The 26448-nt window shown below is 40.1% G+C and overlaps 2 protein-coding genes and 1 pseudogene across 5 annotated transcripts; 1 reads left to right on the plus strand and 2 right to left on the minus strand.

Moving 5' to 3' along the window:
* Positions 1–657: 657 nt before the first annotated feature.
* On the plus strand, positions 658–11157 carry sfxn3 (sideroflexin 3). Of its 2 annotated transcripts, none has more exons than XM_030070365.1 (11): positions 658–738; positions 2471–2639; positions 3269–3439; positions 3983–4081; positions 4685–4760; positions 4891–4976; positions 5543–5670; positions 5845–5894; positions 6079–6128; positions 6705–6752; positions 6863–11157. In XM_030070365.1, the coding sequence occupies exons 2-11, from the start codon at positions 2476–2478 to the stop codon at positions 6957–6959; spliced, it is 969 nt and encodes a 322-aa protein (XP_029926225.1). In that variant the 5' UTR covers positions 658–738; positions 2471–2475; the 3' UTR covers positions 6960–11157. The 2 variants fall into 2 exon arrangements, with proteins under 2 accessions (XP_029926225.1, XP_029926226.1); XM_030070366.1 differs by having other exon boundaries at positions 658–729.
* A 2346-nt stretch (positions 11158–13503) lies between these two features.
* On the minus strand, positions 13504–19484 carry LOC115372654 (peroxiredoxin-like 2A). Of its 3 annotated transcripts, XM_030070715.1 has the most exons (7): positions 19355–19432; positions 17658–17898; positions 16604–16783; positions 15810–15901; positions 15554–15694; positions 14667–14831; positions 13504–14551 (listed from the first exon to the last, which is right to left on the minus strand). In XM_030070715.1, exons 2-7 carry the CDS (start codon positions 17854–17856, stop codon positions 14456–14458), a joined length of 873 nt encoding a protein of 290 aa, XP_029926575.1. In that variant the 5' UTR covers positions 17857–17898; positions 19355–19432; the 3' UTR covers positions 13504–14455. The 3 variants fall into 3 exon arrangements, with proteins under 3 accessions (XP_029926575.1, XP_029926577.1, XP_029926576.1); XM_030070717.1 differs by lacking the exon at positions 17658–17898 and having other exon boundaries at positions 19355–19484; XM_030070716.1 differs by lacking the exons at positions 17658–17898; positions 19355–19432 and adding an exon at positions 18573–18659 and having other exon boundaries at positions 13507–14551.
* A 641-nt stretch (positions 19485–20125) lies between these two features.
* Positions 20126–22717, minus strand: LOC115372655 (peroxiredoxin-like 2A; annotated as a pseudogene).
* Positions 22718–26448: the final 3731 nt, after the last annotated feature.

A 26448-nucleotide genomic window follows, 5' to 3' on the forward strand; every position in this document is an offset into this window, starting at 1 on the left:
CTATTTATGCCACAGACAGAAAATGCATCTATCATATGAATACCCCGAGGGTATCACTCCGGGAAAATACAGCTGATGCTAAAAGAGAAACAAATTTGTTAATGGCTTCCATACTGAGATTATTTGCCATTCGGCAGATTTGCACCAATCATGTGCTGTTTACCGCCCACGCCCAGACTTCACAGCCAACCCTATCCTCTGCGATGGAAGAATTAACAAATAACAAACCTGCTGCTGTGGACACCACCCCTAATATTTCCACTGTGATGCCTTCAAAGACTGCACCGAAACTCCTTCTTCTGACAACCGTAGTCATAAATAAAACACATTGCGTATTTGATTGATTTTAGTCATGATTCATAGGAAAATATACATGAAAATTTACATTAAATAAATCGGCTTCAGTGACTTTGTTGCATGTTAGAAATCAAGTGACACCGGCTTAGTTTGAATATGAGGAAATGTGTATATGTAGTTCATTCGTAACTCATTTGTTATCCATAAGTGGCTGTATACATCACTTTTGGCCATTTTATCATGGCTTCCGTGCTCTACAGTCCATAAATGTCACATATATGTGTTTCATGGTAAAATCCCACCTTCACCGTTTGCCACTTTGCTAATGAAACCGTATTTTACGACATTTGTCTCAGTACTTGAAGGCGGCATAGGACTATACCGGTGGTGCTGTGATATTGAGAGGTCATACATTTTCAATAAACGCTGAAAGTAAGCCAGGTACGTTTTGATGTATTCTCTTTTAGTCTTTAATCATTTTGCTAGCCACAACAGGCTGAGCCTGTCTTCACTCCGGCTCGGCAAATGCTCTTGTACCTGCCTCATTACCAGTGCTAACTAAAGAGCTAACTGTTAGCATGTGAACTAGCTGGCAGGTTAGCTAGCAAGGGGTGGTGTGGTTTGTTTTGATGCCGCGAATAAGATTTAGATCACTATCTGTCAAACAGCTGGTGTTCTGCGAGTATGTTTTACTTCCCTGTTGACAATTTCAGCAAGGTAACGTGTGAACAGAGAAGCTATTATCAATTAACTTCACAGCTGGTTGGCTAACTAGTTAGCCAGCTTGTTTGCTAATGTTACAGTGAAAGTGTGCTATGCTAACTGTTATCGGTCACACACCGGCGCGAGTGTCGTGACTTCTCCCCACCATCTGTCACTTTCCATGTCACGTTTTTTTTTTTTCCGATATCCTTCCTTAATTTCTCAGTTATCTCAGTATTGAACTCACATTCGGACACATTAAAGCTATTTATCATAACTCAGTAGCTGGCTAGTTGGCTTCAAAAGGAGATTTTAGACATTCACCACTGATGTGAATTGGAAAGCACTGTCGCGGCACAATCTGTTTAGTAAGAGTGCTGAGGGAAAGTTAGCTTCTAAAGCCAGTATCAGTGATGCTATAGTTAGCAGAAGATGATAAATAATGTTTTTGTCCTTATATATGTCCTTATAGCACAGTCATTCACCACTCTTCCACGTCACTGGTGGCCTGCAGCTGCTGCCAGAAGTTATGGGCTGTAGCTGTAACACTGAGCTGGTGTCTAGCCCTGAGAGAGTTAAAGGTCTTCTCAAAGTTTAATCAGAGTACCCCATAACTGAACACATGCATTCTTGTTACCCCCCATTTAAAATAAATTTCCCCACAGACATTACTCCTTTGTACACAGAAGTGACACTCTCAACAAACAACAAAATACCACACCTATAGGCCTACATTTAGTGTTGGGTTTGAGATAAATTGCACGTACAGTCACAGTTGCACATTCACTTTAAAAGTTTCAAGTCATTGTGCAGATGGAAACAGAGTGTAATGGTTTGACAGTTCAGTCTTGATAGCAGGCAGCCTGCTGTGCTCTGCCAGCTGATTCAAGCTCCAGAGGAGTGCTTTATCAACTCTAGGCAGTGTTGACCTTTATTTTTCAAGTGATAATGAAAAGGTGGAATGTACAAACTTGACCAAATAGTCTTTTTGGAGCTGTTTGCCCCCAGATAGCTACAAGGGGTTATGATAACCTTCCTGTGTTGTTGTTGGAGGAGTGGAGGGTGTTGCTCCACTGCAACCTTCTGCTGCAGCTGAGCTATAAATGCGTCAGAGGTGGGGGCTTAGTGTGCAGTTGAGACTAAGCAGGGGTGGACTTTTTTTATGATTACATCTGTCTTACAGTGTGTGAACTACTGACACTGGGCCTGCATTTTTAAATGTCTTGTAAGACATATTTTAAAACTGAATGCTGCGTTTCATGAATAGTTGTTCCAAACTGCTTCCAGAATTCCATTATTTTTTATTTATTTATTTATATATTTTTTTGGAGTTTAATGTAATCTCGAGTGTGAATCATCTCTAATAGTTTGTCTGTTTTATTCAGAATGGCTAGTGTGGCTTGGCAATGATAAATCCCTCTGAAAAATATTGTGAATAGTAACAGATTTTTTTATGGTATTGACCAAACAGCCAGGATGTCTGGAGAACTGTCGCTCAACATAAACATCAAGGAGCCACGATGGGATCAAGGCACGTTCATGGGGCGCGCCCAGCACTTCTTCATGGTCACAGATCCCAGGAACATCTTGCTGTCATCTGAGACCCTGGAGGAGGCCAGGGTGACCGTGGAGAACTACAGGTAAACATTCAGGAGATGCGGTGGAGGGACTGATTAAGGGCTGATGGGAACAGGGGTAAGGTACTGATTGGTGGCATCATTGGATTGGAGGGAGTTGTCCAGTTTTTTTGAAGAAAGCTAAAGAATGAAAAAATGAAGGAATTTCAAAAAGTAGGCTAAAGGTATGGTGCAGTGATACAAGACACGAGTAGAAATGAGCATTGACTTGACCTGAAGATAGTGGTCGCAGAGTGAGCCATTTGCATTGAAATGGAGATGTGTGATTCATGCCCATGGGAAGAATTTACTTTCTTTAATGAGGAAATATTGACCTGAAAATCAATTGACTTTGTGTGGATGAATTTGCTTTCATTTATAAGCACAACAACAAATTTGAAGTTCAGCTTGCCTTTTCCCTCATCACAATCTAAATAGAAGAGTGTTTGATTGGTAGTGAACTTAGTTAGGACTCTTGAGCAATAACAGTGTTAACGTCACTTTGCATCAAGAGGCATCAAAATAAATCAGTTGCCTGAAGAATATTATGTTGAAGTATTATGTGTATAGGAAGATGAACATTCCTGTTTATTATTTGGGACAAATTTTAGACTATATGTTTTAATGAATGGTTTGATATTTCTCTGTTTCAGAGCTGGGATAGTGAAGCCTGGGCTCACAGAGGACGAGCTCTGGAGAGCCAAGTACGTCTACGACTCTGCCTTCCACCCCGACACTGGGGAGAAGATGTTTGTGATTGGCCGAATGTCTGCTCAGGTGCCAATGAACATGTCCATCACAGGCTGCATGCTTACCTTCTACAGGTAAGGCAGAGTTTTTATTTATGCTTGACGCTTCATTGTATTTTAATACACCATACTGAAAATAACTTCATCACTTCAAAAGGGAAAATCACACTACACAAAAAATAATTTAAATTTCAAAGCTGCCAATATGCTTAATAAATACTATGTGTTGAATATTATGTGACCGTAAATTTGACCTTGAAATAACATACAGTACTGCATTTAAAATTTTAAACACAGCAAAGAGCAAAAATCTTTGCTAAAAATAACAAGTTGTTAAGCCATTTCTGTTGTTTGATTACATTATTCTACGTATAAAATAATAATAGATGGTAAAAGGTACAATTTTAGCAGTGTATCTAGTGGTGTTGATGTTGAAACCTGAAAAAACAAACACACTTGTAGAAATGTTTACACACTCTCAGCTGTGACAGTGTTATGACTGGCATCCCATTTACAGCTCATTGTAACATAATAACTACTACTACAACAACTACTTATAATAATAGCTTGATATCTTATTTCCTAAACGTACCATCTGTTATTCCCTCCCGTTTGTAGGACTACTCCGGCAGTGGTGTTCTGGCAGTGGGTCAACCAGTCCTTCAACGCTGTGGTCAACTACACCAACCGCAGTGGAGATGCCCCCATGACCGTGAAGTAGGAAGGGCTTCTCACTTCAGCACAACACTAGATCATTCCTGTCTTCCCCCTAGCCTAGTGTCTGTACGGAGGCTGTGGGAGCCCTACAGTCCCCCTCCCTCCCAGCGGTATTACGTTCCACTGTTAAGCATGTTCACAGCAGTGTCACTATGCCCTCATGTTGGCACAGGTTAAATGCCCCAATCATTTTGACAGGCATTTGCATACTTGTTTCTGTGCCACATAGGCTGTATACCTTTGTATACTCCAGAAATGTATCGGATGCATGCATTCACACTGCATTGCTGTAAGCAGTACACATACAGAATGGGATGTTTGCCTTCAGCATTTGAAATGAATCACTGTGGAACAAGCATGTGGGGATTAAATATTATCATGTGTGTGCGGCTGCCTGACCATTATTTGTTTTGGTGCCCTTGTTAATTATTTTTGCATATTTATGGAATGACTTTGCACTCTGACCATGCCATCTCTACTTTGAGATTTCTGATGTTGTTGCACCTGATAGTCTTGAGGCCAGATCTCAATTACTGTCAGATAGAACAGTGTGTGAAAGTGTGTTGTGGTGCTGCAGTGTCTAATGCATCTCTCCTCTCTCAGTCAGCTGGGTGCAGCCTATGTCAGTGCAACAACAGGAGCCGTGGTCACAGCCCTGGGACTGAAGTCTCTAGCCAAGGTAACGTTTTCACTTTACCCTGAATAAACTACAGCACAGACACAGAGAAATAAAATGACCCAGATACAGCTTGACAGATCTTTATCTTGAAGTGTGTTGCCATATTTGTGAATCTGTCTTCTCTCCCCAGCATCTCCCTCCAATTGTCAGCCGATTCGTCCCTTTTGCTGCTGTCGCTGCTGCCAACTGCATCAACATCCCCTTCATGAGACAGAGGTGAGATCTTCAAAATAATGGTCGATTACGTCTGTTCTGTTCACCTGGGAGGTCATAAAAGGATCTGTAGGCCAGTAATGAGTATTAGTTTAGTTGCCTGGCGCAGATTGTTTAGTCTCCTGACTTTAAACAAATAAATAAATAAATAAATAAAGATGATGTGCTTTTTAGGGTCTGTACCAAGCGAACATGTTTTCTTATGTCTGGAAAATACAATTTCTAGGCCAAGGCATGTCAGTAGCACCATAGTAGTTCATGTTGTTTCATAGTTTACCTTTACCAAAAAAAATAGTTCCTGTGATTTGGATTATGCACTTTGCCACATTGTGATTTTGATAATATTTCAGGTAACTGTTCAGCCCTAGAACAGTCCCTTGCTTCCTGAAGAACAGTTTAACATGGCACGTTTGCCAACACCGGAGTTTTATCATGTGTCCCAGTTGAAGGGCAGTCTCTCTCTGCCACCCTGCTGCTCCCCAGTAACAGTGTTTATTCATTTGACTGACTTGCACAGATTGTGCCCTCAGTGTGACTTTTGTTTTCTGCTGTTCCTCTGTGTCTCCCAGGGAGTTGAAGTACGGTATCCCTGTGACAGATGAGAATGGTAACAGGTTAGGAGAGTCTGCCAACGCCGCCAAGCAGGCCATTGTACAAGTGGTGGTGTCCCGGATCGGCATGGCGGTGCCAGCCATGGGTAACAGCAACCTTTTTGCTCATTGTTTCGTGAAATCTATACTCTGTTGTTTGCAGGTTGTATTTCAGACTGACCTTGAAAAGAAGCATATTGGTAACCACAGAAATTCACTTTTGCTTTTTACTGAAGCAGAAGATTTCACCTGACATTAGTTTCTTTTTGTACTTTCCACAGCCATCCCCCCTGTTATTATGAACGCTCTAGAAAAGAGAGCTTTCATGAAGGTAAGCCGAGGCTGCAGGTGACTTGACACAGTTCTCTCAGGCAGTGAGGGAACTGGCTGTGCAGGTGCATGGTGCGGCTCAAAAGAGTTTTGCCACATTCCTCATGTTAAGCTCTTTTGAAATGTAAGGCAAGCAAAATAGTCATAGTGTTGTGAAATCAATCTTCTGTTCTCCATTTCTCCAGCGGTTCCCACTCCTAAATGCTCCAGTTCAAGTGGGCCTGGTTGGTCTGTGGTAAGTAGATTAGTTATCTGTGGTTTGTGTGGTATTGATGTGTCTGGCATGCAAGTTATTGCACTAGGAGCAGGAATCTCTCCCTGAAGAGAGATTCAAGTCAATTCACCACACAATTAAGAATGATTAATTTTAGTTTGTAAATCCTGATTCAATTAAGCACTTTTGTCCAAACCTTTATATTCATCAAATAAACATTTGCAGTAATGTAAGACTATCCTTCTTCCACTGTGAAACAATCAAACACAAGAATTGTTTAAATATTATTTATTCTTAAAAAAGGTTGCAGAATGAGTTGCAAGTCGCAATATTCAGTTAGATGAACACAATGTTAGGACTATTTTTTTTTTTCTAAAAATTATGTATGATTCGATTCAAAACATTTCATCTGATTCAGATCAAAGTCGGAGCAATTGAATCGTATTTATTTCTTTTAGCAGATCAGTGCAGTTGAATCAGCATTATTCATCCGATGCATCGATGCAATAAATGAATGAATGAATGAATGAATGGTTATATTCCTAAAGTGAACCAGTGCCGCTCTGCATAACCTGGCTCTCTCTGTCTTGTTTTCAGCCTGGTGTTTGCCACTCCTTTGTGCTGTGCCCTGTTCCCCCAGAAGAGGTAATGTATTGCCACATCACAGCACTGGATGGGACAGGCTCATAAGTGTATATGAAGCATTAACTAATTTATAGCCCAATATTAACTGTCTCTTCCCTCTCTGCTTGTAGCTCAATGGGTTTGGGCAGCCTGGAGCCAGATCTGCAAGAGAGGATACGAAAAACCAATCCCGATATTACCTCTGTCTACTTCAACAAGGGCCTGTAGGACCAGCACTTCAACATGCACACATGCAAACAAACAGGTCTACACACATGCACACACTCATACAGACACACACATATACATGCATACATACATGCAGCAGCTCTCCGATGAATCCATAGTGGGCACAAGTCAGAGGGCAAAACAAAATTTATTTATGCATATATATAAATGTGTTTTTTTTTTTTTCTGTGTACTATATTTGTTCTTGGCTTTGATTACATGGACCTACTCCAAGGGTACTGATGTAAGAGGTAAAGGTGGAGGGCATCTCAAATGTAGTTCTTTGTCTTCTTTGCATGAATGCAAGGGGGCAGAATCAACTAATTTGACCACTTGAAAAAGAGGAGTCACTGAAGGGGAAGCAGTAGACGTCGAGGCAGAAGGATTAGCGACATTCTCTCTGTATACAGCAGGCAGTATTCAGGAAAAAAAATGCACTCGTTGTTTTTGTGTGTTTTCCTTCTTCCTCTCAAGATCACTCATTTTTTTTTTTTTTTAAACTCTGAATGTCATGTTTATAAGGTCATGTTGTGTTCAGGTTCGTGAGCATTTTTTTCTCCCATTAATGATTTGTATTTTAAGATCAGAGGTGAAGTTCAAAATTGAAGATTTGTGCATTGTAAGTCATGTTGGTAATTGATCCTGAATGTAACGCCTTGTGCTCCACATGTCCCCTCTCTTCGATCCCATCTTTTCAAACCGTGGCTATTTATTGTTACTATGTTGTTTTTTTGTTTTGTTCGGTAGATAATAAGATAATATACTGGGATCTTAAGAACTGAGTAATGTTTTGCCTCTGATTTTGTTTCCACCTCATTGTTCCACCATATAGTGAAATTGATAAACACTTTTGATAGACCAACCCCCGATGAACGAGCTCCTCTTGGTTTACTCTGCCCCCTTGTTGCACAGTGCAGCTTTTAAAACTCCAGCTCTCCTTTGAAGTGTACTTATCCTCCACTTTCTTTCACCAGGTTATGAGGTGCTAGGTACATGTGGCAAAGAAAACCTGTAGAAATCAAACAACATTGCAAGAGCACTCCTAGCGCACAAAGCACATCCATAATATATTAGCTAACTCTGTTGCCATGACAGCGACAACCTGTCTGTGGCACATTTCAAGGCCTTCATTGATTGGACATCACTTTATAAACTAGGTCAGTCACTCTCAGGTGACATGCCAATGATTTTTTTGATTGTTGTTACTGTTGGTGCTGTGTGGTGGTTTTGTCCAAGGTGGAGAGGAATGTATTGTGTTGTCTAAATTTTATCACTAAGAAAATGCTGCAGCGATTGCTAATCTGCATACTGAGTATGGCCATGTGTGTGTATATGAACTCTTAAAGGGGGGGTATTACAGAAAATAGGCTTTTCCCAGTTTTGGCCTAGATATTAAAGTTTTGGGTTTCATTTAAATGATATGAAAAGATGGTGCTGGTACTACTTGCTACCTGATAATGTTTCCTGTGGAAAAGAATGTCAGTCAAGAAAAACAATCAGTCAGAACTGGCCTTATCAAAAATCAGCCAGTCACATACAATCTAAAAATTGCATCAGCCCTGTGAGGCAGCAGCCACTGTTAATACCAGGGTAGGGCCACCAATATTACCAGCCAATCAGCTGCCAGTGGCTCATTAATAATGAATGAATGTCTTGAAAACTGATTGTTACCATAGATTCTAGGTGCACGATGAGTCCTGGAAAATAAATGAAAAAAAAAATGAAATATTGCCTCTCAGTTTTCTTTCATTTAAATGCCCCAGTTGTATTTTAGATGACAGTTCATCATATAAAATTGGCAAAAAGATGAATATACTTCCCCTTTAAGATAAAATAACATGCACGGACCACAATGTATGCAACAACTACCAATTAATATTCACAAATTGTGTTTTTTTGCACTTGCGCTGTGGGTGTATTGTATGTTTAAGTAGTTAAAATACTAATTACCAGGTCAGGGCAGCAAGGAATAGTATGCAGTCTTTTTCACTCATCGCTTGTTTTGGCTGAGTTTGAGCATCCCTGATCAAATTCATGTTATCCATCTTCGCTGAATTGTTGACCCAACTCTGTAAATGTGTGGTTGTTCAGTGTGATATAGTGATAGATGATGATGTATTTAAAGAAATGATCAGCTGAAGTTAATCTCATGAAGTCTATCTTTAATATGTAAAAAAGTATATTTTTCTGGGATATACGTGGGATATGGGATATATATATATATATATACATGTGTTCAATATGCTTGCATTACTGGGAGAGATTTTAACTTCAGGGTGTGCCTCTGTTTGTGTATCCACCTGATGGCCTCACATATGCAATAGAAAACATCCGTGTCAGCTGCTCATGCTGCAGGAGACTTTTGCACACACATTACAGAGGTGTGTAACTCTGTCAGTGCAAATGGGTGTGCTCCTCCTGCTTTAGGGCTAATGAGTTTTCGCATTAGAGGAGGTGCACCTCTTGTCACATTGAACACCGACTTCATACGGTGAACACACTAGTAAGAGATTACCAACTCGATGTTTGAGTGGTGTGTGTGTGTGTGTCAAGTGTTGTTTACAGTGTACGTTGTTAAAAACCCACTCATCCCTGACACAAATGCTGAGCAGGAAATTTTAGCTGTTTTGCTCCGTCACACTAAAGAGCTGCATGCCCGCAAAGCATCCTTAGTAGAGCACTTGAATTTATGTACTAAACGCTGCATAGTAATGAATTTAAAATACAATGATTGTGGATGTAAAAGGGATTGTAGCAACAGTGGTACAATGTAGTATTCATGAATGCATTGAAATAGACCACACTTTTAATCAGTTTACTTGCATATAAACAGTTAACCCAGTGTAATGGTCTTTTGACTATTTTTTCAGACAAGCAGGATGTACAGTAAACCAGTGGCAGACTCCATGTGGACACAGGCAGTGGCTTGGGTTTGCGCGCTCAAACCAAGCATTGAGATCCGATGGCATGCACTGCAGGACAGTGTTTCAGAGTTCAGCCTCACTAGTCATGCTGTCTCTCAATATTTGAAGTTGAGGTCCATGCATTAGCAATGGTCAGCATACCAAACATTTGCGCTTTGTTTGCTACATCATGACATTTTTCTTTTCTCAGCGTTAATATTATTATGTATTGTGTTTGGGCGGGCTTTTATGCTATGGGTGAAACTGCACTATAACCTTTGCTGTGCTGCTGTAGGAGTTACTAGGATATGAATTGCTGTTATAAGAGCAGGCATTACAGGCTGCTTCTTGAGGTGTGTATTGGAATTTGCGTTTTCTTACTGTGCTTGACAAAGTCTCATTTACGGTGGTAAGCCATAGGAATGTATTCAATGGCTGGTAGCTTTTATTGCTTACATGCAAATAGCCTACTTTCTGAATTTCATTATTATTTTTTTCTTTTGATATTTTACAGCTGTTGAATTTGTGGCGCAGAAATGTCAAGAACAAAACTGGAGGGTTGGGCTAGGGTTAAAATCCGCCTGTAAACAGCTTGTGACTGTACTGTACCACCGATAACATGTTGCACCCATCAGATCTAGCCAAAGATGAGACGGGTATGATTTTTACAGGAGTGAAGAAGATTCGTGCACAGCTTTTTAACTTTTTGTTTCAGCTTTATTTCATGGACCTCTGCCAGGCTTTCCTCATGCAGTAACATACGTTTTCTTTATTTATAGCAGTGGTTCTCAACCTCTTCCCCGTCAGCACACCCATCGTTTTTCGGAAATCTCACCAACTTCTGCATGATCAGCAAAACTGAAGTAGCTGATTCAGCTCTGGATAGGTCCCAAATTCCTTTCACAGTTTGATGAGTTAGTTTAATTGATTTTAGGAAAGTTCTTTCCGTAAATTTCAAGATAAAATTTACCTTATGTTATAGTAGGTTATAACACTCCGGCTGAGAACCCACTGATCTATAACTTAGATTATGCATGCCATGAAAAATATCATATATTTGCAAACTGAAGGCACAAATGTACAGACAATCTTTATGTTGTTCTTACACTCCATGAATATTTTGGTTCTTTCATGTTGCTGTGTACATATAATAACCTTGTTATATCCCTGTAGTTGTCAGTATTGGTGCACAGTGTTTCTCCCCTCTATTTTGTATTGTGTTTAAATATATTTCCTTACAGTGAAATGTATTTACTGAGAGCAATAGAATAAAATATCTAACTGAAATGTCTAAATCTGTCTTCTCCATTGTGTTGTTAATGTGTCTAAGTGTGATACTAAGCATTAACCAGTTATTGCTCGACTTTCCTCACAATAACAAACAAGATGAATGAGGACTGGAGGCTCACCTACTTTTAAGGAAAGGCCAATAAATGGATGTTGACGGGTGAATATTAAAGTGGAAATATATAGATGTAGATATATTTCTCCAACTGAGAGAGCCACAACACAGTCCTCTGAACTCATATAGCCTCCTTCAGCGTGTTTGTTGAAAAAGCAGGAATGTTTGCAGGAATCAGATAAGCAGAGATTAACAGCTGAATGGTTACAAAAGCATGTTTTACCTACAAACACAGACAGTGTTCAGCCTACCGAGGAAAATAAGAATATGAACCTGTGTATTATGCATCCAAGAAATCCCTTAAGAGAACATGTTGAGCTAGATGTATGACTCTAAAAATCACACTGTAAATTGCAACAATTAAAATGCTTGAATACACTTTATCCAATGACTTTTTTTTTTTTTTTTACTGTTGCAGGAAGATGTGTTGGTTTGACACAGCAGGGCAATATTCAGCTTGCCCTGCAGTAGAATGTGGATCTTCTGTTTGTGTATCTACAATAATTTATATTTTAATAATGGTCACAATGCGTTTATTTCCTGGGAAATTTTATGTCCTTTTTTTAACGGCTTGGATTATTTTATACTCAGTGCTTTTGAAAACATTCAAATGCTTATCAAGTCCACTGATCAGATCCAAAACCACAGTTTGAATAAACAATAGATTTTACTGGCCTTATGCCAAGTGGTGCATGAGGCCTCCACTCTGATCAGGTGGGATAGGTGGGATCTTTGTCATTTGTTGTTTAGGGTTGTGCTCAATTTGATTTGTTGTTTTCTTGTCAGGAGAAAGCCACATGATGCTTTTGTGCTGCAATATAGTGCCTTTAATGATCAGGTTGTTCAGACCATTGGAGTTTGCAGAGCTCTCCGTTTGATTGATGACTCCTTTATCATATCTCCCCACGGACCTCTTTGTTTATCTGCCCTTATTATCCGATCCTACTTTTGCATTAATATCTCCCAGGACTACATACATATCATGTTTGGGTACCTTGTCCGCCATCGTTTGGCGTTGTTCATAAAAGATGTCTTTCTTCTGCCTTGCTTGTGGTGAGCAGCATTGAATGATTAAGAAATAGTGAATGTGGTGTTGAATTGTGCTGTGAATACTTGGGGACTAACTTTGTCTTGTTTGCCACCTTGACCAGCATGAGAGCAAGCAGCTCCCTGATGGTGTTGATTCTCCTGTGTGTCCTGAGTATCAGATGGTTTTGCCCCTGTGGAGGGTGGTTTTACCTCTCCTGGTCCATCTGATTTCTACAATATTAATGTGGTGTGACTCCATCTTTCTGGCTATTTGTGCTACTTGGAAGCTTCATACATTGTCTGTATGTTCCAGCAACCAATCTTTAGTGCTTCCTTTGGCCCCAGAAGAGTTTTTCAGTCTGGCAGCTTTCGATCGGGTTTGGCTTCCTGACATCATTAAAGTCCCTCTTTAGCCTCAACATGGGCCTGTTTTGGGATTCTCGTGTGAATGTTTCTGTCACTCAGATTTCTTCCAGGGTGGTGTGCTGGCGCCACTCCTAACCCCCAACTTGGAGGACCAGTTTGCTGCTGTTCATCTGGATTCTTACCTGGCAAGTTTGTATAGTGGAACCTGCCAGGGCTATGAAAACCGACTTAAGCTCTCCTGGTCATCAAGACACACAAGCCTTTCCATGTCAAGGTCACAGCAAAAGGAAAGGAACAATAGATTTTGCTGTATAAAAATTATTATACCAGTAGCTTAAATGATGTTAAGACAATACAGGTCATTTTACAAGTAATTAAGGCTGTTACACGAGTTTGAACAGCAACAGATGTTCTAACATTTGGAAATTCAAATGTTAGAAACCAAGTGGACCAAAGTAGCTGCTGACTGTGCTTTTTGGAAGCTTTTATAAAAATTAGCAGATCTCATTTTGACTTTTAAAGTGTACCCTTGTACTCATCAATTCAACCTATTTACCATGTGAATCATTCAGCATGTGTCTTCAGCAATGCAAGAAGAGAATACTCTCAACATAGTTTTTTGATACTGGAACTGTGATTCATCTGAAAATCTGAAATGAACATACACCGACATCCAAACAGAAGGGTTTGCATGTTGCATAATTTAAATGATACCTCAACATACTGAAGGAATATACATTAAAAAAACAAAGGTATGTTAAGCACTGCACATTTATAGCTTCTCCACATAAAAATTCGAACATGCCAATAATAAAAACACAGGAAAAGAAGGAAGGAAAAAGTGTCATGAGGTCACTAGAATTTATTTGGGTGGCATTCACACCACATGTAAAAACACCATCTCACCCTCTCACTCATGCAAGCAACAGTCGTGTCAAGCACCAAAACCACCTTTCAACATGAGCGCCGTAGCAGAGTCTCTGCGTGTTTGAGCATCAAACTTTCTCCTCTCACTGTGGAGTTTAGAGTCAAGTTGTCATTATCACACACAGAACACACACACACACGTCTGCCATGTCGGAGGCAAGCTTGGGCACCTGATCAAGTGAAGCATGCATAGCAATGGTATTAAAAATACACGACTAATAACTGTTATTAGTGACTATAAATTACACAGTATTTAACTAAATGTAGAATCCAGCCTTTACTTATAATTACGTCATTCTTCCAGGGGAAGAGTTCAAGTGTCATTGTTCCTGAATGATAATGCTGCTGCAGTCCCTGACTATATCTGCAATCACTCACATCTAAAACCCAACTCCCCACTTAGCTGCTTGTTGGTGTTTGCAGGAGTAAAAGGGATAGTCACTAAGCAATGCTGCACTAATAATATTCATTGTGTCTTGTATTTTAGCAGCTTGATTTGCTCAACCACCACTCCATTCATGAGTAAACAACAGAGGTACATCAAGTTGTAAGTGAAATTATTAAACAATGTGCTCACATATTATTACAATGTCGGTACTCCAGTGATGGACAGAATTTGACACCAATAAATTACTGCAACTCAACATGCCAAAAATGCAGAGGTTAACGATGATGAACCTGGTCAAGATCACAGTACGTAGTAGCAAATGGATGCAAAATAAGATTAGTGGAGTCAACAACAAAAATGCACAGGCTGTAAAAAAGCTATTCGTATCTGAATATTCTTAATGCAAGCTTTGATCAAAATGCATCATCACTATTCTTTGTCTAGTGCCATTTCTTTAAATACTAAATCCACTGCAATGTAGTTATTTTACTGGCACAATTTTCTTGACAGCATCAAGAACATCTGCATTTTCCACCTTGTTGCCAAACTCCTTCTCACGGTGCTCGAGGAGAATCCCCTGTGAAGCAGAAGGCACGGCATTTTGTTAAACGAGGGAAGCTTGCAGAAACAGCAGTTCTTTTAGGCCACATCTTTACATCTCTCACAAAATATTCAGATGTTTGCTGTCCTACCTGGTCTCCTGGCCCAATCACAAACACTCCCCCCAGGATGAAGCCCTCGCCATTCATGTTGCCCTGGTAACCTGATCTCCATGCCCGGATGAAGTTCTGCCACACTCCCAGACGGATGAAACCGAGCCCTCCCATCTTCCTCTGCAGGGGGCCGTAGAAGTGTTTCTGCAAGGACACAGCTGAAATTTAGCCTGTCTTATTGAGAGAAATATGACTTACAACAAAAGATTAAAATAAATAAATAAATAAATGTTATCTGTATTATCTTTTACATGGAGATTCATTCATTTGAAGTCTGTTACCATTTATTATGCTTTGTTATAATAATATGATTTATGTTCTGGTGTATTTGTTTGTGCATGCACAAACGAAATAAACTGTTTTAATGTGTTTTAGTAGTGCTTTGCTATTTTGTGATGATGAAAGCATTTTATCGTTGAATCAAAGTTCTAGTGACAAATGAGTGGCCTCGGATCAACTGGGCTCATTAGAATATGTTTTAGCCTGGGAATCCTTGTATATCAACTGCAGTAATATAAATGCATCACAGATAAAAGGAATACAAAGCTCCACTGAATTTTGTACTAGAACCAAAAAGAGCTAACACCCACAGCTCCAAACAGCTACATACAAATCACAATATGACAACCAAATTCCTGCAAATAGTGCATGCAGCATAATCCAAGTGTGTTGTAGCTCTACAACTGCAATGTGGGTCCAAAGCAGCACCCCCAAACATCCACTATAGACTGACAAGTTGCACTGTCCCAACATCCACCAGGAAACTGTAAGATGCAGACGTGACCCGGTGCACAGCTGTTGACATGTTCAAGACTAAAGCATCGATAAAGCAACAATAAAGTAGACAGGTGTTATTTAGTGTTTACCTTTTCATCTATGTAGATGTCCCCAGCAAAGTGCGGTCTGAAGTCCTGGATCTCTGTGCCGATGTTTTCTTTCACCACGGCAACCAGAGGGACCCCGAGCTCCTCCAGCTGGGGCTTCAGAGAGGACAGCTCAGAGGCCTCCTACACAGAAAGACAGAGAGAAAAAGCGTGAATAAACAATCAAGGGAAATGTGATTGTCTGTACTGCATGTATATAATATTCTCTGCTCTGAAGTTAAGAAACATTTTCTGTCACCTCTCTGCACAAAAATCATCCAGGTCGCCGTACGGCCATGACCACAGCCCCATTCTTCTCCCACAGGCTCTTGGCTTTGATGACCTTGTCATCTGCAGACAATACAAGAAACAAGTTTCCACTCTGACATATTCTTAAAAAAATGGCTCAGCTTAAAAAACATAATAAACAAACATTGACATTCCCACAACAGTTTAACAAAGACAAATAAGACCAAAAGCTAAAGTCCCACCTACTATGGCACAGGGCAAGATTTCAAATGGAAAAACGCAAGATGCTCATGGTCACATGGAAAGTATATATGTGCTTAGTAAGAATGAGCAAGTCATACAAGTTAAGCTAAGTTCCCAGGAGCAAAATACCAGAAGATTAAAAAAAAAGCAGATTTGCTTTGAATGCTATACAGTACCTCATTCATTACATATACAATGTAAACATGAAACTGTGAAGAAAATTAAGCAGGCTGATTCTTGTGCTGATGTTACGTTAATTATCCTCCTAATGTGTTTAAATAATGGGTGAACTGGCCAATGGCGTGCGATGACACAACAGCCTGCGTTAATGAGGCAAATAGGTCCACTACGTGACACTAATAATAAGAATAAGAATAAGAATAAGAATAAGAATAAGAATAATAATAACTTAGATTTATATAGTGCCTTTCAAAACACCCAAGGACGCTTTACAAAACAAAGAACAGATCAGATGAAAACAACAGACAGAAAGAACAAACATCAAAACTATCACACAGCCGATCATAAAGTTCTGACAGACAGTGATTATTATCCTCTAACCATCCACGGTGGAGCGCAGGTCAGCATCTTCGAGGTAGTCCAGTGACGCCTGGGCAGCTTTGGGCAGACACAAGTCAGTGTTGGCCAGGAAGATTCCAGCTAGTGCTGCTCCTACAGCACCCAGACCCAGAGACCACATCCCCATTCCAAACAGCTCCCCCTCCAGCCCGGAGGACAACACTGCAGCACAAAAATGCAACACATCAGAACAACATGCAAAAGCAGAAGATATTTTACTCTGATATTTCACGGTTCAAATAGCCAAGTTCAGCTGGGCTGGTAAACATACAGGCTACTTTATATTTTCGCTTTTCACAACAAACACTTTCTCCCTGAGACAGAGCAAGACAAAACAAGATCCAGCTGGCCTATATGGTATCTATCAGTCAGAGGGTGCTGTCTGTTTCCACAAAACCTCTTCTACCGTTACTGAATCTAATCCGAACTTCGCTCATAAGATTAAATAGCTCACATACTTCCTAAGTACATGTGTTGGTACTGAGCATGGTTGGATAACGATCTAGTCAAAACACTGTTATCACACTGTGAAATTTATGTCTGGTACCTGTGGCTGATGTTTCTCTATGAGTCACTCTGCCTGACAAATAATCATCCTGTTTAAGCAGAAAAATCTGCAATGTATTGTCGCAGTTTTGTTTGTTGTTTCTGTTTTTTTTTTTCTCCAAATGTAGGACTCCATCTGCTGATAAAGACAAGAGCTGAAAATTTTAGCCTCTAATCCTGAGTCTTAAATTAGGCTAGCTGAGAATCTTAATATCATTGGCAATTAATACATACAGAGCTACAAAGTGCAAGAAAATGTATTATTATTACAATTCACATATTCATTTTGTATACATGCTTAGTTGTTTTCTGGTTCATGGGTGGCTGGAGTCTATCCTAGCATTCAGTGGGTGGCAGGTAGGGAGATTTCCTAGACAGGTTGCTATCCATTGCAGGGGTTAATTATAAATATTATATTGGTTCTACCTTAAGATTAACATTTGGGTCATGACAGAATAGCTGACTGTAGAGGCAATGAGGTATTTCTTGCCTGAGGTGGGCTTGTTTGGCTCAGGGCTGGCTTTGGCTTTACTCTGATGAAAGAGGGCAGCCTGGGGTCTTAGAGAGGGGGCCCTGGCTGTGGCGGGGGGCTGACTGCTTGTGCTCTCCAGAGGGAGGGCAAGGCAGCGCAGGGGCAGTCTCCATCTCAGAGTTGCTGAACACCTGGACAGAGCCAGCATCATGGCCATGGACACTGTCTGACTCTCTGACTACACACCCTCATGTATCCACTGGAAAAAAAAAAAAAAAAAAGAAACAGAATCTCCTCTATGAAAGTCAAAGTGCTTGTGCCAGACCATTTCACAGACAATCAAGCTCAAGTCCAATTGCCCAGGGGCCTGCCTTGCTTTCAGAGAGCTTTATGGAGAAACACACCTTGGCATCCAATATTCCTCCTAGTTCTTACCTGGGCTAACTAGTTCACAGTAAACACGACATGTTTCCTAATGTGTTAAACCAGTTTGCCAGGCTTCATGCATCACTCAACTTGGAGGAGTGTATAATAGCGAAATGAAAGCGCCATTAAAACACCCACTGTAAAACCGTCTAGCTCTCACCTTCAATCATAAAACACGGGATCTTCTTCAGTTATTTCCTATATGGCTGTGATACAGCTACGACTCACATTTTCAAACAAACTTCATGCACTGGCATTTTGCACATAAATCCAATTTACCTTATAAAATACACCAAGTCAGTCTTAGAATAGGCTACGCGATCATCAGAATAACCAGACTTCATTTAATCACCCATGAGAACTAGAAATTAACTTGCAACAAAAACAACTTGCTGCTCACGGGTTTTGCTTCTCAACCTATAGTTATGAACACGATTCTTGAGAAGAAAAAAAAAAAAAAAAAGCCTTTCTCTATATACCAGACATTAAAGTGAAAACACCACTTACTGACATGTCACCGTTCCCAAAGATGCGCACTAATAAGCTTCCCCTAAATTTCGAACAGTGACCAAGTCCTCTGCAGTTGCGCAATTCTGCCACACTGGCACTTTGCAGCTCACAGGACAAAGGGCTGACATCGGTATGATTTAACAGACTGGCATCCGTCCACGGCCACACGGAAAAAAGGTGCCACATGCCTTGAATGCCGCCCACAGGTATGGTGAAATGTACTGTTTACAACATGGCAACAGGTCCTCACAGGTCCCAGAGTAGCCCAATACAGTGTGGTTAATTAATTATAGAGGCCAATAGTAGCTGTTGGGACGGCTGACATCTATTAGAGGCGAGCGGAGGGAGAAAAAAGGAGGAGGAAAAAATGCCCATTCATCTTCAAAACAGAAATTGAACGCTCCACGCTGGTGACCTTAATACCATCAACATGCGACAACTATGAGTGATTTGCATTACTAAATGACTCAGCGAGAATGTTAAAGTGTTGCTGACGAGTGCCGAAACATTTCATCACTCTCTTTCTCTGGGTTTTAAAATGAAAACGCCATCATTCATGCGTACTTTGAACGCCACACACAGCCTGTAAAGAGTCAACGCAAGAATAACAGACCTGCTAGCTGAGTTAGCCCGGGCTAAAGGTTAGCTAGCTCCCCGCATACAAACACGACCCAGCCTGAATCTAATACAGTCTGCTTCAAAGTTAGTGTGTAGGTTTAACCATTTATGCAGCGATAAAAGATAAATAGGGGAATATTTAAATAAATGTAGCCACTTACCAATCAATTGAGTGCACAGCAACGCCTCCTATTAAGTGTTATGTAAAGTGATTTTGCCGTAGGCGTGCTAATCGATCCACTCCGGTGCAGGAAAACCAATCGAGCAAGACGCACCGATGAAGACACTTGAACTTTGACATGAATGTGGAGCGCGAGATAACTGACAGTGAGATAAACCAGTATGTCATGTTCAGTAAACATGCAAATCATTGTGGGAGTGAGAGTAATTTATTGAGCATGAAATAACATAGAAGGCCTTGTATTTCATTCATGTATTGATAAGATGACACTTAAGAAATCACTTTAATAGTTCTTTTTTTTTTTTTTTTTCCTGATGTCAAGTCTGGTCTTTGGAGGTTATGGATTTGTGTGTCAGCATCAGAACTGTTCTCTCGACAGAGTTTAGAAACAGACCTTCATTAAAACACACACAAGAGGCCATCACCACATCAGACCAGAGACCAGAAAGGCAAACACTTTGAAAATTAAAAGCTTACAGTGGACACATTTGAGCTGCAAGAACTCAACCATGTAACAATGCATATCATTAATCATAAGGTAAAACAAACAAAGAGAGAGAAATTAAATTTGCAAGTAAAAAAAAAAAAAAAAAAAAGGAAATGAGCAAAATTGCCTATTTAAGCTGTCTTTGGTTAAAGTGACAGTTCATATTTTTACACACATAGTGGTGAAACTCCCATTCTTGTAACAGAGAAGGAATTAATGATGAGTTAAACTAGGTGAATGCATTACCCTCACCTACACCAACAAATACCACTAGAATACCACTACAAATACTATGAACTATCATTTTAAAGAAACACACATAACAGGAGCCTGTATTACATAATCTTCCACTTCACATTCAGAGGTCTATCTTGCAGAGAGTTTGCCACCTTGGATCTTGCGGGCTGTTCTGAGCACTGCCAGCATATTAACTTTATCCCCAAACTCCTTCTCACGGTGCTCCAGGAGTACACCCTGGGAAAATGACAGATAAATACCCCGTGAAGACATCTGGGGACACTAGTCATACCACTGCTTCTGTAAGGTGCACCCTACCTGATCTCCAGGCCCAATGACAAAGACTCCTCCCAGGACAAGGCCTTCACCTCTGAGGTTGCCCCTGAAGCCCCTCCGATAGGCCCGCCAAAGGCTCCTCCACACCCCGACACGCAGAAACATGGAGAGAAACATCCACCGCTCCTGAGGGCCATAGAAGTTTCTCTAAGGAATGAAACAAAGCAGAGGTTTATTGGCTTCCATGACCTTCCTCTAACCATGGCCTCCATGTTTCTTCTCTCAGCATTAACAGCAGACAGTTTGTGTGGAGTTTTGGTTAAAGCAGACCTTCTGATCCACGTAGACCTTCCCAGAGAAGTACCTCTTGAAGCAATCTAGCTCCTTGCCAAGGTTTTCTTTGACCACAGCAAAGAGAGGGATCTCAAGGTCCTGCAGCTGGGACTTTAGAGAGGACAGCTCAGTGGCCTCCTGCGTTGACAAGTAAAGAGAAAACTGGGATTAATGGCCACTGAATAGCTAAATGACTAATATAGCCCTTAGATGCATAAGTGATTCTTCCACTTCTCGTAAATGGCCTGTGTTTGATTCAATGTATCTTTCAATAATTTAAGCTGATTACTTTCATCCCTTTTTTCTAAATTTTATTAAATAAACATATTTGGTGTGCACAACAAGGATTCATAAAACCACAAAACGCTCATCCGATCTACAGTATATTAATGTAAGGTGTTTTGAATAATACCATACAAATAAAGCTACTATAATTGCTATTACCAACTAACTTAGCTACATGGTGTTAGCTGGCTATCTAGACAGGCTGATTTGATCATTTTAAAAACTATATATACTTATACAACCTGTGGTAATAAATTTGCAGTATCATGCACTTGTCATTCCAGCAGTTCCGGCAGTAAAAAGATGTATATAATATTGATCATATTGAAATGATACGATATAATATTGTATAAAAACAATGTGTAAAATAGTCTTGGTAAGTGCTTTCACTGCTGACATTTGACGTGTGCTCAACAATAAACAGACATTTATACTTAATAAGTATCAAATGTTCTCATACGAGGCCATAGAAAATGCATGCAGGTCATTTTTGACACACTTATAGAAACTTTGGGTAGAAATACAAAAAAAACATCTATTTCCTTAAAAAGTACAAAAAGTAAATAGAAAATTTGAAGGGGACTGCATCAAAATCAAGATTTCTGAGCAACACCCACAACATCAAATATTTTCATTGCAAAGTTATTGAAAAACAAACAAACAACACAGGTCATTTTTGACCTTTATGCATCTAAGGGCTATGTTGACTCTTACATAATGACATACCTCTCTGCACAGTAATCATCCAGGTCGCCTTACAACCATGACCACTGCTCCTGTTTTCTCCCACAGAGCCTTGGCCTTGTGTCGCTCATGGACTAAAGGAGACAGAGAGTCGACACTGAGTCTTCATCTCATCTGAATGTTAGTGAATGTACACCTCAAAGGATCATCTTGACAAGACCAACAAAGAGGAAAGAGCTAAACAAACAAACAGACAAGTAGGTCTCCATATTGCAGTTATTGTTTCAGCTGCTCAATTAAAATGTGTTTGGGGATTCATTTGTACACTCTTTTCATGGCAAAAAAAAAAAAAAAAATCGGGCTAGTGGTGTCTGAGTTATTACGTTCATGTTAAAAAATTGACTTTCAATTATAGCACCTCCATCAGGCCATCCAGTGTATGTTTTTAAATGCCCAGGTGCATCATACCTCCAATCATGCTGCACACTTCATCAAAATCAGATCAGCGGTGCCTGAGATGTCACCTAGGATTTTGTTTGTTGAATCATTTCTGTTTTCTGACTCACTGCCTCCCGTGGTCTTGAGTTCTGTGTCCTCTAGCACTTTCATGTTGGCCCACACGGGTTTAGTTTGGAACCAGTCTGTGATGGAGCTGATCAGCTCTGCGATCAACAGGCTCACCATCTTCAGGGCCGCGGTCACAGTCACCATGGCCCCACACTCGCCTCCACAGGCCACCTCTTCAGTCCTGGAAAAAAACATGCAAAAGCTTAACGTTCAAATACGTTTCAAAGCAGAGGAGCACACACAGAATCTGAATACACATTTGCAGATTCTTTCACCCATTCACAAATTTCAGTGCACATTTAGAGATTCTTTTACACATTTACAAATCTGATTACACGCACATGGATTGAGATACAGTTACACAATTTTCTACTTATGTTTACACATAATTCTGCTACAATAATATCCTCATAGGTAGGCCTAAAGGTTTTTCTTCCTTACAAACTGACTCACTTCAGTGGGGTATGGGTGCTCTTGTTCATGTGACTGCAGGATATTCTTTCTGAATTTTGATAAGTTACGTACATAACAGCTACACATTGACTAAAGAAATATGATAATAAGTTGATAAAGCATTTTTTTCAGTAGTTATCTTGCATACTTGTAACAAAACGTTCACAAACATTTTGATAACATAAACAATGTATTAAAAACAAGTCATGGAAAGAGTTCATACTCACCAGTCTGTGCCTCCCTGCTACTAACATGAGGAGGGATCTCCTTGATCTGTTTTCAACCAGCCCCTTAAGCCCTTTACACTCCAACCAGTCCAATCACTGTAAAAGCTTTATGCCTTAAGTGAAGTGTAACGTGATAGAAATTCCTCACAGATCACTTTGAAACAAGCCTCACATTGAGCTGAATCCTGAGTACCAGGTTCAGCATGGTGTACAGTGGAGTTCTCATCAAAGAGCCACTCTGCTTCACTACCTTAATGCCACTCAAGCTTATGTATGTAAATAATCATCTATTACATCGCTAATAAGACAGCGGTGATGATGTAACATTGTTTACTGTAATGTTCTCATGCCCGAATAACACCGTCTGAATTTCCTATTTGAACCTCTGAAGTGTTTGCACCTTCCAGAGGAGGCCAAGAAAACTCGCATTTGCACTTGCATTTCCTCTGCAGTGTTTATGGTTCAGAGTTCTCTTACACAAGGCTGATCTCTGCAGGAGGTTACTGACATTGCAGACTGCACTGACAAACTCTCCTGTTGGACTGCATTTACAACTTCTAATTGGCTAGTGATATATGACTGCAGAAATAGATTACAAGAAGCCTAAATGAGATCAAAATATAAATGCTCCATCATGTCTAAAATGACTTTACCCACTTTACATTGTTCCAAAGCACCAATTGTTAATACGGCACAAATAGATTGTTGGCCACCTCTTGACTTGACTTGAATTTAAAAAATAAAAAATAAAAAAAATAAAAACACATGGAACTGCATGATCAACCCAGTGGTTGATCATGAGCAGTTCCATTTTTCATTATTCAGCTTTGTACGACAACATGGTCCAAACATACCTATCTAATATTGCAACCCAGCACAACCTTTGAACGCGGTGGGTAGTTTAAACTAGTCTTGTCTGGTCTAAACGGCAAATCAGTTTTCACCACACTTTGTACTGGCAGTGTTGGCCCTTTTTCAAAATTCACCTCAGTTTGTTGTCACTGAGTCCATGAGAATTTTGTCTCAACCATGTGATCTGTTATTACCAATTAGGTATATAAGGAAAACCAACGCATACCTAGATCCTCTTTTTGAAAGGATCTCCCACCACCAGCCTCTATGGTGGTATGAATATTACAAAGTTGCAGACATAAAATTCCCTTATGCGCCTTCAGATTTGGAAAAGTATGGGCATGGTAAGGACTGCCTCTACTTAAAGGGAAATGCCACCCATTTTAAGAATACACATATGTTGTTCCTGTGCCCCACAGCTCAGTCACTACTTGTGACCACTCTCTCCTGAAGCTCAGTGCTGGAAAACAAAATCTTGGATTTGTGACGTGAATGAGGTACCGACTTTGTTAACCCATTTTGCGTGGCTTCTCTCACTTAAATGAGGTTTAAATTTTGGTTCATACCTGTAAGCAATGCTAGAGCATAAACTCTCCTCTAATTTGACAACTGAACATAGCATCTGATGGCTCCAAAAATTCAGGGCCCCATCCACTGTCTGTGGAGCAGCACCTATTTTGCCTCCCTGTGACACCACAAATTTGAGGTTTTTCTTGCTGATTTCTAGCTGTAGGAATGATTGATGCAAGTTCACAGACTTTTAAGTCCTGCTTATGGATTAGGAGTGATATTAGTTTAATTACTATGACATTGTACCATGGCCAACTCCAGGATACAAATATAGAAAGGGATGAAGAGCAGGAAATGCAAGTGTGACAGTCTTACTGACACTCTGGGTGCTACGTAGGTTTTCTTAGGGCAGCTTTTCAGCCTTCAGGCCCTTTCCACAACTTCAGAGGATTATTACAGAACTATTACAGATCAAAAATGAACATAAATATTTCTTTTGCTATATATAGGTTGCATGTATCTTCAAAAACATCCTCCATCTCCTTTATGACACCCTTTGCAACCACAAGCAGTGTAGATATCGACTGTGTAAAAGAATCCACAGATATGATCTGTGAAAGCAGTTCAAGGTTGGGGAGTGGGGCGGCTGCATGTCACACTCGCTTTGGCTGAGTTTCCTTGCTCTTTCAAATGGCACATTTCCACCATGGACAGGTGGAAAGCCTCAGTCATGTGCACCATGTTGCTCCTGTGTAAGATGTGTGAGGAAAGGGGATCTCTATAATTGCATTGTGGTAATATTGCACCTATTGGTGGCAGCTCCACAGAGGAATGTGCTGAGAGTACAACATGGGCTGCAACAGAGATAGGATGACACTCCCCAAGCCCAGCTGCTGCATACCATCTGGCTGTTCGGTTCAGCTATATGCTGGTGTGTGTGTGTGAGTGTATATGGTGTGTGTTTGTGTGCATGTGCGCATGCCTGGATGCTTGTTTTTGTTTTTGTCATCCAGCATGGCATGCAATGAATGTATAGATCAGGAAAGGCAATGGATAGCCGTCCAAAAAAGTATCAAAGGAAATGCTTACTGCATCTGAGGTTAACCATGGTTACCATGGCAATTGTTTGAGTTTTCTGTTTTCACCCGCTAAACAGAAATGTTAAAATGAATCACTATCTCAGTCTGTTCTCAGCTGTGTAGTTCATATCAGGTCTCATATTGGTCGGACTGTTTTGTCACTGGTATTCTCACAGACAGACTCACACAAACACATAAATGCACACATACACGCGCACGCACACACACAAGCAAACACAGCCATAACCTCACAAACACACACTGTCCATTCTTGGACCACTATTGTATTCCAGTGTTACTGTGTGGGGAGTGTGTGTGACCTGCAGCCAATCACAGCTGAAGATTTGTACCCCACCTACTGTTTGGTGTTCTCACTAACAGACATTGGTAGATATGTCACACTCCTCTTGTGTGAATCAAGCCAATCAAAGAGCTACTGTAAGCTGGAAGAAGAAAAGAGGAAAAAAAACAGAGCCTCAAGAGGCGTTTATGTCTGTTTGATATTCTGAAATGATATTCTTTTGTTGATAAAGGGTTTTAAATAACTAAATAAATAAATAAATAAAATCTCTTTAAAAAAAATGGTGAAAACATTGTCACATGCTTGTGCGTTGTGTGATAATTGATAATACTAACAATATCTGTTCAGGCACAAAAGATACATTCACTAATGTAAGAATAAAGTTACATGGAGTTTAGACATACTTTGCTGGTATCAACAGATTTGTAAAATGAGAACCATGCAGGTTCAGCACCAAATTATGTCCATATCTGATGTTATTTCATAAGGATTGAATTATGGTCTACATCCATAATTCTAAACCAATTTTATTGGGATTTAATTCAATTCTTACTCAGTGAAACTTTAATAATTAAGAAGAAATCACCCAAAAATACAAAAATACAGATCACACAGCTAAGGCTATTAAACTCTGTACAAACACACACCAAGAACAACAGGTTCTATATATCTACAGTCACAACAGTCAGGTGTGCATGTGCATTTTACAATATTAATGGTGTCCAGTTGCATTATATGACAAGTTACACAAAAGTGTGACTCCACAATATCTTAGACTTTTGG

The sequence above is a fragment of the Myripristis murdjan genome, chromosome 15, assembly GCF_902150065.1.
Source record: "Myripristis murdjan chromosome 15, fMyrMur1.1, whole genome shotgun sequence".
Taxonomy (NCBI): domain Eukaryota; kingdom Metazoa; phylum Chordata; class Actinopteri; order Holocentriformes; family Holocentridae; genus Myripristis; species Myripristis murdjan.

Coding starts and splice junctions, on each gene's coding strand:
- sfxn3 (XM_030070365.1), top strand. CDS start 2,476: ATGTCTGGAGAACTGTCGCTCAACATAAACATCAAGGAGCCACGATGG. Junction 2,640..3,268: donor GTGACCGTGGAGAACTACAG/GTAAACATTCAG, acceptor TCTCTGTTTCAG/AGCTGGGATAGTGAAGCCTG. Junction 6,753..6,862: donor GCCCTGTTCCCCCAGAAGAG/GTAATGTATTGC, acceptor CTCTGCTTGTAG/CTCAATGGGTTTGGGCAGCC.